At 49.7% G+C, this 13,116-nt stretch overlaps 1 protein-coding gene across 2 annotated transcripts in view; it reads right to left on the minus strand.

The window, feature by feature from the left end:
- The window catches only part of LOC146830574 (lymphocyte antigen 6E-like), a 216,024-nt gene extending 206,623 nt beyond the window's left edge, over window positions 1-9,401 (minus strand). For both annotated transcript variants that reach the window (XM_085604776.1, XM_085604777.1), the window contains exon 1: window positions 9,253-9,401. In XM_085604776.1, the coding sequence (XP_085460902.1) occupies window positions 9,253-9,304 (52 nt within the window). In that variant the 5' untranslated portion in view covers window positions 9,305-9,401. The remainder of the gene's footprint in view (window positions 1-9,252) is intronic.
- Between the last annotated feature and the right edge of the window lie 3,715 nt (window positions 9,402-13,116).

Genomic DNA, 13,116 nt, shown 5'->3' on the forward strand with positions numbered 1-13,116 from the left:
TCGCTATACCTCCTCAGCCCTCCTCTCAGTGTACCTCCCCCAGCCCTCCTCTCACTATACCTCCCCATCCAACCATTCACTATCCCTCCCTCAACCCCACTCTGGCTATACCTCTCCCAGCCTTATTCTCACTACATCTCCCCATCCCTCCTCCCACTATACCTCCCCAGCCCTTGGCTAACTATACCACCCCCACCCCTCCTTTCACTATGCTTCCCTAAGCCCTCCTCTCACTAATACCTCCCTCAGCCCTCCTCTCACTATACCTCCCCCAGCCCTCCTCTCACTATACGTCTCTCAGGCCCCCTCTCACTATACAATTCCTCAGCCCTCTTAACCATACCTCCCTCAGCCCTCCTATTACTATACTCCCCTCAGCCCTCCTCTTGCCATACCTCCTCAGCCCTCGTCTCGCTATACCTCCTCAGCCCTCCTCTCAGTGTACCTCCCCAGCCCTCCTCTCACTATACCTCCCCATCCAACCATTCACTATCCCTCCCTCAACCCTACTCTGGCTATACCTCTCCCAGCCTTATTCTCACTACATCTCCCCAGCCCTCCTCTCACTATACCTCACCCAGCCCTCCTCTCGCTATACCTCCCTCTGTCCTCCTCTCACTTTACCTCCCACTGCCCTCCATTTTCTATACCTCCCTCAGCTCCCCTCTCACTATTCCTCCATCATCCCTCCCCTTAGTATACCTCCCCAACACTCCTCCACTATACCTCCCCAGCCCTTGGCTAACTATACCACCCCCACCCCTCCTTTCACTATGCTTCCCTCAGCCCTCCTCTCACTAATACCTCCCTCAGCCCTCCTCTCACTATACCTCCCCCAGCCCTCCTCTCACTATACCTCTCTCAGGCCCCCTCTCACTATACAATTCCTCAGCCCTCTTAACCATACCTCCCTCAGCCCTCCTATTACTATACTCCCCTCAGCCCTCCTCTTGCCATACCTCCTCAGCCCTCGTCTCGCTATACCTCCTCAGCCCTCCTCTCAGTGTACCTCCCCCAGCCCTCCTCTCACTATACCTCCCCATCCAACCATTCACTATCCCTCCCTCAACCCCACTCTGGCTATACCTCTCCCAGCCTTATTCTCACTACATCTCCCCATCCCTCCTCCCACTATACCTCCCCAGCCCTTGGCTAACTATACCACCCCCACCCCTCCTTTCACTATGCTTCCCTCAGCCCTCCTCTCACTAATACCTCCCTCAGCCCTCCTCTCACTATACCTCCCCCAGCCCTCCTCTCACTATACCTCTCTCAGGCCCCCTCTCACTATACAATTCCTCAGCCCTCTTAACCATACCTCCCTCAGCCCTCCTATTACTATACTCCCCTCAGCCCTCCTCTTGCCATACCTCCTCAGCCCTCCTCTCAGTGTACCTCCCCAGCCCTCCTCTCACTATACCTCCCCATCCAACCATTCACTATCCCTCCCTCAACCCTACTCTGGCTATACCTCTCCCAGCCTTATTCTCACTACATCTCCCCAGCCCTCCTCTCACTATACCTCACCCAGCCCTCCTCTCGCTATACCTCCCTCTGTCCTCCTCTCACTTTACCTCCCACTGCCCTCCATTTTCTATACCTCCCTCAGCTCCCCTCTCACTATTCCTCCATCATCCCTCCCCTTAGTATACCTCCCCAACACTCCTCCCACTATACCTCCCCAGCCCTTGGCTAACTATACCACCCCCACCCCTCCTTTCACTATGCTTCCCTCAGCCCTCCTCTCACTAATACCTCCCTCAGCCCTCCTCTCACTATACCTCCCACAGCCCTCCTCTCACTATACCTCTCTCAGGCCCCCTCTCACTATACAATTCCTCAGCCCTCTTAACCATACCTCCCTCAGCCCTCCTATTACTATACTCCCCTCAGCCCTCCTCTTGCCATACCTCCTCAGCCCTCGTCTCGCTATACCTCCTCAGCCCTCCTCTCAGTGTACCTCCCCCAGCCCTCCTCTCACTATACCTCCCCATCCAACCATTCACTATCCCTCCCTCAACCCTACTCTGGCTATACCTCTCCCAGCCTTATTCTCACTACATCTCCCCAGCCCTCCTCTCACTATACCTCACCCAGCCCTCCTCTCGCTATACCTCCCTCTGTCCTCCTCTCACTTTACCTCCCACTGCCCTCCATTTTCTATACCTCCCTCAGCTCCCCTCTCACTATTCCTCCATCATCCCTCCCCTTAGTATACCTCCCCAACACTCCTCCCACTATACCTCCACAGCCCTTGGCTAACTATACCACCCCCACCCCTCCTTTCACTATGCTTCCCTCAGCCCTCCTCTCACTAATACCTCCCTCAGCCCTCCTCTCACTATACCTCCCCCAGCCCTCCTCTCACTATACCTCTCTCAGGCCCCCTCTCACTTGACAATTCCTCAGCCCTCTTAACCATACCTCCCTCAGCCCTCCTATTACTATACTCCCCTCAGCCCTCCTCTTGCCATACCTCCTCAGCCCTCATCTCGCTATACCTCCTCAGCCCTCCTCTCAGTGTACCTCCCCCAGCCCTCCTCTCACTATACCTCCCCATCCAACCATTCACTATCCCTCCCTCAGCCCTACTCTAGCTATACCTCTCCCAGCCTTATTCTCACTACATCTCCCCAACACTCCTCCCACTATACCTCCCCAGCCCTTGGCTAACTATACCACCCCCACCCCTCCTTTCACTATGCTTCCCTCAGCCCTCCTCTCACTAATACCTCCCTCAGCCCTCCTCTCACTAATACCTCCCTCAGCCCTCCTCTCACTATACCTCTCTCAGGCCCCCTCTCACTATACAATTCCTCAGCCCTCTTAACCATACCTCCCTCAGCCCTCCTATTACTATACTCCCCTCAGCCCTCCTCTTGCCATACCTCCTCAGCCCTCATCTCGCTATACCTCCTCAGCCCTCCTCTCAGTGTACCTCCCTCAGCCCTCCTCTCACTAATACCTCTCCCACCCCTCCTCTCGCTATACCTCCCCTAGTGCTCCTCTCACTACACCCCCCGGCATTCCTCTCGCTACACCTCCCTCAGCCCTCCTCTCGCAAAACTTTCCTCACCCCTGCTCTTGCTATACCACCCTCAGCCTTCCTTGCATCATTTCTCCCAAGCCCTCCTCTCACTGTACCTCCCCAGCCCTCCTCTCACTATACCCCAAGCCCTCCTTTCATTATACTTCTCTCAGCCCTCCTCTCACCATATCTCCCTCAGCCCTCCTCTCACTTTACCTCCCCCAGCCCTCCACTCACTATATCAGGAAACAACCTTTACAACACAGTCATTACAACGCACTACATTTACAACGCAGTCATTACAACGCAACATCCTTTACATCACATGCCATTAAAACAGAGCCATTACAACACGTCACTACAACGCATGCCATTACAACGCATTATAAGGTAAGTAATGGGGAATAGTAATTTTTACCCCTACACTATCCAGCACGTACCCTACTGTTGCACTCACTGGAGTGGGAATAATAATTTATACCCCTAAACTACCCAACATTTACCCTACTGTTACACTCACTGGAGTGGGAATAGTAATTTTTAACCCTACATTATCCAACATTTACCCTACTGTTGCACCCACTGGAGTGGGAATAGTAATTTTTACCCCTACACTATCCAACACTTACCTTACTGTGGCCCTAAAAGTAATATGCGTTGTAATGGCATGCGTTGTAATGGCATGCATTGTAATTGTATGCATTGTAAATGTAGTTTCTGAAAATGCGTTGTGATGGCATGTGTTGTAAAAAAATGCGTTGTAAAGGATGTTGCGATGTAAAAACTGCGTTGTAAACGCATGCGTTGTAAATGTTTGCATTGTGACGTTATACATTCCTATCCCTTACCCAACCCTCCTCTCATTATACGTCCCTCAGCCCTCCTCTCACTTTCCCTCCCTCATCCCTCTTTGCACTATACCTCCCGCCTGCTCTCACTATACCTCCCCAGCCCTCCAATGACTATACCTCCCCCAGCCCCCCTTTCACTATACCTCCCATCCGTCACCCACTATACCTCCCTCAGCCCTCTTCTCACCAGACGTCCCCCTCCCTCTGTTCCCTATTCCTCTCTCAGCCCTCCTCTCGCTATACCTCCCTCAGCTCTCCTCACGCTATACCTCCCCCTCCCTCCTCTCATTAAACCTCCCTCAGGCCCCCTCTCACTGTACATCCCCAGCCCTCCTCTCAGTATACCTCCCCCAGCCCTCCTCTCACTATACCATCACCAGCCCTGCTCTCGCTATACCTCCCCAAGCCCTCCTCTCGCTATACCTACCCCAGCCGTCCTCTTGCTATGCCTCCCCAGCCCTCCTTTCGCTATACTTCCCTCAGCCCTCCTCACATCATACCTCCCCAGCCCTCCTCTCACTATACCACTCCCAGCCCTTGGCATTCTCAATACCTCCCTCAACCCACAGCACTCACTATACCTCCCACAGCCCTCGGCTCACTATACCTCCCAAGCCCTCTTCTCACTATACCTCCTAAGCACTCCTTTCATGACACCTCACCCAGCCCTCCTCTCACTTTACCCCACCCAACCCTTGTCTCATGATACTTTTCCCAGCCCTCCTCTCACTATACCTCCCTCTGCCCTCCTCTCACTATACCTCCCCCAGCCCTCCTCTCACTATACATCCCCCAGCCCTTCTCTCACTATACCTCCACCAGACTTCCTTTCAGTATACCTCACCCAACCCTCTTCACACTATACCTCCCTCATCCCTCTTTGCACCACACTTCCCCATCCCTCCTCTCACTATACCTCCTCCAGCCCTCCTCTTGCTATACCTGTCAGCCCTCCTCTCGCTATTTCTCCCCAGCCCTCCTCTCAGTATACCTCCCCAGCCCTCCTCTCACTATGCCTACCCCAGCCCTCCTCTCACTTTACCTGCCCCAGCCCTCCTCTCCCTATACCTCCCACATCCCTCCTCTCACTATACCTTCCACAGCCCGCCTCTCGCTATACCTCCCCCACCCCTCCTCTCGCTAAAAGTCCCACAGCCCTCCTCTCGCTACACTTCCCTCAGCCCACCTCTCGCTATCCCTCCCTCAGTCCTCCTCTTGCTATACCTCCCTCAGCCATCCTCTTGCTGAACCTCCCCCAGCCGTCCTCTTGCTATGCCTCCCCAGCCCTCCTTTCTCTATACTTCCCCCTGCCCTCCTCTCGCTACGCCTCCCTCAGTCCTCCTTTCGTTACGCCTCATTCAGCCCTCCTCTTGCTATACCTCCCTCAGCCCTCCTCTTGCTATACCTCTCTCAGCCCTCCTCACTATACCTCACCCAGCCCTCCTCTCACTATACCTCCCTCAGTCCTCCTCTCAATTTACCTTCCTTAGCTCTCCTATCACTATACCTCCCCAGCCTTCCGCTCAATATACCTCCCCTAGCTCCCTCTCACTGTGACTCCCACAGTCCTCCTCTTACTGTACCTTAGCCAGCCCTCCTATCACTATACCTCCTTCTGTCCTCCTCTCACTATACCTCCCCAACGCCCCTCTCACTATACCTCCCCCAGCCCTCCTCTCACTATTCCTCCCCCAGCCCTCCACTCACTATACCTCCCTAACACCTCTATACCAAGCTTTTGTTCTTTCATCTCCCCTCTCGCAATACCTTCACACCTCTCTCATGTTCTTATCTCACCCCTCCACTCACCATACCTCAGTACCATACAACTAATCTATCATCTCTTCTCCCACCAAATCTTCCTTAGCCTTACTCTCACCATTGCCCTTATGCCCCAATACTTCTTTCACCCCGCCTTCTACAAACATTCCCTACTACCATAGCTCTCACCCCATTTTAGGTTTCCCCTGTGAAATCTCTTCTAATTAATATATCTTAAATTGGGCTGTTATCAGTTCCCATATCTGAATTACTGTGTTCATTCGCTTTTGTGTGGAACTTTGGTTTTTTGCTAAATTCCCCTGGCTGCACGCATTTACGATCTTTCTACTAAAGCTGTTCACACAGTTTAAGCCCCATTCACTGTCAGGATAAGATCTCCTCCAATTGAAAAGGCAGACAGCTTCTAACAGTATGCTGGAATGCTTGCTTTTTATTACCTAGTTGTGTATGGCAGATTCTTTGGCCTTAGAACGTTTGTGGCATTTCCTATACATGCCACAGTACCTTTCTTTACATTTTGAAGGCATCATCGGACAGATTTCTTTCAACATAATCTATTTGGTCATCATGATCAAATTCTAAATGTTGTATTAAACACTGCATGTTAAAAATAAAGGTAATATACAAGAACTATGCCACATTTTGCTACTAAACAGGCAGCCACTGGTACAGTTACCTTGCAGACAACAGGGTCATAATTTGAATGGTGCAGCAGGTGCATTAGCACCGAGCCCAAAAGTTTTCATAACTCCTCTAAACATTTAAAATTGCTATATTTTACTACTAAACAGCCAGTCACCATCGGAGTTACCTTGCTGGTAAAATGGACTTGATTTGAATGGTGCAGCAGGTGCAGTGGCACCGGGGCCAAAAGCTCTGGAGACCCCACTAAACCCAGATTATTGCTAAAATTAAAACTACACAGGCAGTCACAAGTGCAGTTACCTTGCAGACAACAGGGTCATGATTTCAATGGTGCAACAGATGCAGTGACACCAGGACCAAAATCTCTAGTCACACCACTAAACACCTAAAATTGCTAAATGTTGATACTAAATTGAGAGTCACAAGTGCAGCTACCTTGCAGTTGAAAGCGGCTTGATTGAAATGGTGCAGCCGGTGCAGTGGCACCGAGCCAAACGTTGTAATACCTCCACTAAACACCAAATATTGCTATATCTTAACACTAAACAAGCAGTCACAAGTGCAGTTATCTTGCAGGCAACAGGGTCAATATTTGAATGGTGAAGCAGGTGCCAAAAGTTCCAGGCACCCTACTAAACACCTAATATTGCTATAATTTACTAAACAGGCAGTCACAAGTGCAGTTATCTAGCAAGCGGTAGGGTCATGATTTCAATAGTGCTGCAGGTGTAGTGGCACCGGGACCAAAAACTCCAGGTACCCCACTAAACACCTAATATTGCTATATTTTACAACTAAACAGGCAGTCACATGTGCAGCTATCTTTCAGGCACTAGGGTCATGATTTGAATGGTGCAGCAAGTGCAGTAGCACCGGGCCCAAAACTTGTCAGAACTCCTCCAAACACATTATATTGCTATCTTTGACAACTAAACAGGCAGTCACAATCGCAGTTACCTTGCAGTTAAAAGGGACTTTATTTTAATGGTGAAGCAGGTGCAGTGGTACCGGGGTCAAAAGCTCTAGGGACCCCACTAAACCCAGATTATTGCAACACTTTACTACTAAACAAGACAGTCACAAGTGCAGTTATCTAATAGGCAATAGTGTCATGATTTCAATGGTGCAGCAGGTGCAGTGGCACCAGGGCCGAAAGTTGTCATGACTTCTCTAAACACCTAATATTGCTATATTTTACTACTATACAGGCAGACACAATTGCAGTTATCTTTCAGTGAAAAGGGGTTTGATTTCAATGGTGCAGAAGGTGCAGTGGCACCATGGCCAAAAGCTCTATGGGCCCCACTCCACGCAGAATATTGCTAAATTTTACACCCAAACAGGCAGTTACAAGTGCATTTATCTAGCAGGCACAAGGACTATGATTTCAATGGTGCTGCAAGTGCAGTGACACCTGGATCCAAAGCTCTAGGAATCCCTCTAAACACCACATTTTGCAATATTTTACAACTAAACAGGCAGTTCTAACTGCAGTTACCTTACAGGCAATAGGGTCCTGATTTGAATGATGCAACAGGTGCAGTGGCGCTGGGGCCAAAGGTTGTCATAACTCCTCTAAGCAACAAATATTGCCATATTTTACTACTAAACAGGCAGTCACAAATGTAGTTATCTTGCAGGCACTAGGGGCATGATTTGAATGTTGCAGCAGATGCAATGACATCACACCCAAGGGTAGTCAGAACTCCTCTAAACACATAATATTGCTATTACATTAATGAATTCTATTTTTCCCTCTTTCATTTCCTTTTTTCAAAATTTTGCTAGTACTTACCCGTTCTATACTACTAGTAAACACAATATATTGCCCTTTTGTACATGAACAAGTCATAATTTCTTTAACTTATATTGTACAAATACACAGCAAGCTACAACTTACAACAAATAACAGCTCATTACTAATCACATAGGTGAAACCTGATGCATTTACCAATGCTTGTTCACATATGCATCCCACCAGCATATCCCACCACCCCTCTCTCACCCTCGCCTTCCTACCCTGTCTCCCACCATGATTCACTTACCCCTTCTCTCACATCTCCTACCATATCTCACATCTCCTACCACATCTTTCACCTCCCCTCTCACACCTTTAACCCCTTTGTCGCATACACCCATACCACCATCTCATACCATCTCTCACACTTCTTCTCACATACACCCCATACCACCATCTCCTAACACCTCTTACCCTTCCTCCCTCACACATCTCATACCACCTCTCACCCTTCCTCTCGCATACACCCCGTACCACCATCTCCTAACACACCTCTCACCCTTCCTTCCTAACACACCTCATACCACCATCTCTTACCACACCTCTCACCCTTCCTCTCACATACACCCCATACCACCATCTCCTACCACACCTCTTACCCTTCCTCCCTCACACACTTCTCACCACCATCTCTTACCACACCTCTCACCCTTCCTCTCACACATCTCATACCACCTCTCACCCATCCTTTCACAGCACCCCATACACCATCTCCTAGCACACCTCTCACCCATCCTCTCACATACACTCCATCGACCATTTCATACCACAACTCTTACCCCTCATCTCGCATACACTCTATACCACCATCTCCTATCACACACCTCTTATCCTTCCTCCCTCACACACCTCAAACCACAATCTCCTACAACACCCCTCACCCACCTCTCACATACACTCCATAGACCATCTCCTACCACACCTCTTACCCCTCTTCTCGCATACTCCCTATACCACCATCTCCTATCACACCTCTTACCCTTCCTCCCTCACACACCTCATACCACAATCTTCTACCACACCTCACACCCATCTCATACCACCTCTCAACCTTCCTCTCACACACCTCATACCACCTCTCACCCTTTCTCTCACATACACCATCTCCTACCACTACTCTCAAACTTCCTCTCACACACACCACATACCTATCCCCACACAGAGGGCTGCAGCTAGCAGGGCGACAAGAACCACCTTCATGCTGAGAGGATCCTGGGAGTTTCCTGAAGTGCTGCTTGTCCTGGCCCTGGGTCTTATATACCCTCGCAGTGTTTACTGTTGGATACAGTGGACGCAGCTGACTACGTAGAAAACTGGATTGCACCGAAAAGCTTTTGCTCCAGGCACAATAGCTTCCAATTACTCCCCCCCGCTCTTGCAGGGCAGGTTTCCAGTCTGCTATAAATGCATTCCTTGCGTTCTCCTCTTGTTCACACCGAGAACAGCAACAGCTCCTACAACTGCAATGCAAGCAGCTTTACACAAAGAGATCAGGCACCGTATATTCAGCTGCAGAGTCGCCTGCACAAAGATAACAGGCAGCTGCAGGGCAGACTTCCATTACACACAGGTAACAGGCACAGCATAGCCAACTGCAGGGCAGACTTCCATTACACAAAGGTAACGGGCAGCTGCAGGGCAGACTTCCATTACACACAAGTAAAAGGCGCAGCATAGGCAGCTGCAGGGCAGACTTCCATTAAACGCAGGTAACAGGTGCAGCACAGGCAGCTGAAGGGCAGACTCCACTACATGCAGGTAACAGGTGCAGCATAGGCAGCAGGAGGGAAGACTTCCATTACACAGGTAACAGGCTCAGCATAGGCATCTACAGGGCAGACTTCCATTACTCACAGTTAACAGGCGAGGCATAGGCAGCTGCAGGGCAGACTTCCATTCCACTGGTAACAGGCGCAGCATAGGCAGCTGCAGGGCAGACTCCCATTACACAGGTTGCAGGTGCAGCATAGGCAGCAGAAGGGCAGACTTCCATTACACGCTGGTAACAGGCGCAGCATAGGCAGGTGCAGGGCAGACTTCCATTACACAGGTAACAGACACAGCATAGACAGCAGCAGGGCAGACTTCCATTACACGCTGGTAACAGGCACAGCAAGGGCAGCTGCAGGGCAGACTTCAATTACAAGCAGGTAACAGGCGCAGCTTAGGCATCTGTAGTGCAGACTTCCATTACGCAGGTAACAGGCTCAGCATAGGCATCTACAGGGCAGACTACCACTACACACAGTTAACAGGCGAGGCATAGGCAGCTGCAGGGCAGACTTCCATTACACATGTAACAGGCGCAGCTAAGGCAGCTGCAGGGCAGACTTCTATTACATGCAGGTAATAGGCGCAGCACAGGCTGCTGCACAGCAGACTTCCATTACACACAGATAACAGGCGCAGCACAGGCAGCTGCAGTGCAGACTTCCATTACATTCAGGTAACAGGCACAGCGTAGACAGCTGCAGTGTAGATTACATTACACACAGGTAACAGGCGCAGCATAGGCATCTACAGGGCAAACGTCCGTTACACACAGGTAACAGGCACAGCATAGGCAGCTACAGTGCAAGCTTCTCTTGCACAATGAGAACATGTAGCACAATCACTGTTTACCCACAGAGAAGAGGTACAAATCCGACAGCTGCAGTGCACGTTTCCCTTCACACAGGGAACAGATTCAACTCCGGCACCTGCAATGCAAGATCCCTTTACACACAGAGTACATAGTCTGCACAGACAGCAGCAGAGCAAGCATCTCTTACACAAAGCCGGTACGACATAGGTAGCTGCAGTGTGAGCTTTCCCTACATGTGGCTGAGAGGTACAGTGAAGTGTCCCTTAACATACACTGAGGAGCACAGTCAGCTGTAGTGCAAGCTTCTCTCACACACAAGGAACAGGTACAACAGAATAAGAGACCCAGTAATCACACATGCAATTTTCTCTTCCACACAGACACATACTGCAGCAGTTAGCTGGGCTGCAAGCCTCTCATTGAAGCTGAGAACAGCCACAACACAGAAAGCTGTAATGCAAGATCCCTTTACACAGAGAGGACAAGCATTGCACAGGCCATCAGATACAGACAGGACTACATTAGCACATCACTTCTTTGCCCACGGCCAGTCTGGGAACAGCAACTAGCCCTGGCAGATTGCTGCTCAGCCGGCCACGCATGGGGGAGGAGTCGGGGGTTGGTGCTAGTGAGAAGCACCGCTCCTTTTATTACAGGGGCTGATATTGCAGCTCTGCTGCAAAACAGGTCCCCAATAGCAAAACTGGTCACCACGAATACAAAACCGGCCCCCACCCCTCCAGCCTACCTTTGCCCTTGAAAACCATGATGTATATACCTGTACCTCAAGAATAGCTGTCAACTGGCCCTATGCCTATGTCATGAGAGTGATATTCCACAGCGCCTTCTGAGGATGGATGTAATGCTTTAGCTCAGTTCTTTTCTGACAAAGTGGCAACTATTTATGCTTATTTTCCACTAAATTCTAGAGATGCTCCATGTCTCAGCATCTGGTTTGAACCCTCAGACCAGACTTAGAGTGCTTCACTTCAAACCTATAGAATCTGAGGCGTTGTCTCCTCTTAGTGCATCAGTTAAGTCTGGCTCCCCTATTGACCCATTCTGGAGCGAGGGGCAGAAGTTGTACAGCCTATGCTTTGAGAGCTACTTAAATGCTCCCAGGTGTCAGACCTGGTCCCAGTAGGATGGAATGCCCACTACAATGGCCTGCGATGGTGGTCCCATTGCTTAAAAAAGCCTTTGTTAGATCCCACTAAGCCCGAAAACTATTGGCCCATCTCACTTGCTACCATTTTCTTCCAAGGTTGCAGAAAAATATGTTAATCTGCAGCTCTCCACTCTTATCGAGGCTAATAATCTACTCCCAGGATGCAGTCAGGCTTCCGCCCTTCATATAGTGCGGAGTCTGCCCTATTAGTTGCATAAGAATCTATTTCACAAATCTTGGACAGCGGTGAAACTGCCACACTGTTAGTGCTAGAACTTAGTACGGCTTTCAACATCATATCCCACAACCTCTTGATCGAGCGTTTGTGGAGTTGCAGTGTTGGTTATCAAGCCCTTCGATGGGTTGATCCTTTCTACAGAATCTCATCTTTCTGGTGTTTCAAAAACCCTTCCTATTGCAAATCTTCTTACTGCAGCAAGGAGTGCCTCATGGCTCATCTTTGAGACCAACGCTATTTCACCTATACATGCATCCCCTGGCAGTGGTCATCGAGTGGCAAGGTTTTAACATCATTAAGCATGCAGATGATACTCAGCTCATCATAACCCTGTCACAAAACTTTCAACATGGCTATCGCGTTGAGATTTTGCCTCCGTAGGTTACTCAGTGGATGAATCTGAATTGTCTCAAATTGAATGCAGGGAAAACTGAGGTTCTTATTCTGGGAAAACAACCGTCCATCTGGACCACCGCATGGGGGCTGAACTGTCTTGGCCCTTACCACGCCCAAGCCCTGGGTTGAAAACCTGAGCGTTTGATCTGATGAGAAGCTCAATTTTGATGGCCAAATCACAGCTCTGGCAGGGAAATGTTTTGGGGTTTTAAGACCCATAAAAAGTTTTTTTGTTTCCTGCCAGAGTCTGCAAAAAACAGTAGTCTAGGCACTAGTTATGTCTTGTATTTTTTTTAAAAAAAAATTGGGGGAAGTTTTATATAGCACTTACAAGACCCAAAGGGGTATCAGAGCGCTTTACAGCATACGTGTAAAAGAAACAAACATTTGAATACAGTGAGTAGCATCAGAGTACTGGAGGTCCTATATATCGAGGTCATTGACCAGATGCATGGAGAGAACGCTTGAGGAGAAAATCTTTTAGTTGTCTCTTGAAGTTCGTGAAGGAGGGATTGGTTCTGATGTGGATGGGGAGGGAGTTCCAGATTTTTGGGACGTTCCCTGAGAAAGAGCGGGAGAGGGCTTTTTTTTTTTGTCTTTTTGGGGGGATTAAGAGGAACGAGTTG

The sequence above is a fragment of the Triturus cristatus genome, chromosome 5_1 (assembly GCF_964204655.1).
Source record: "Triturus cristatus chromosome 5_1, aTriCri1.1, whole genome shotgun sequence".
Taxonomy (NCBI): domain Eukaryota; kingdom Metazoa; phylum Chordata; class Amphibia; order Caudata; family Salamandridae; genus Triturus; species Triturus cristatus.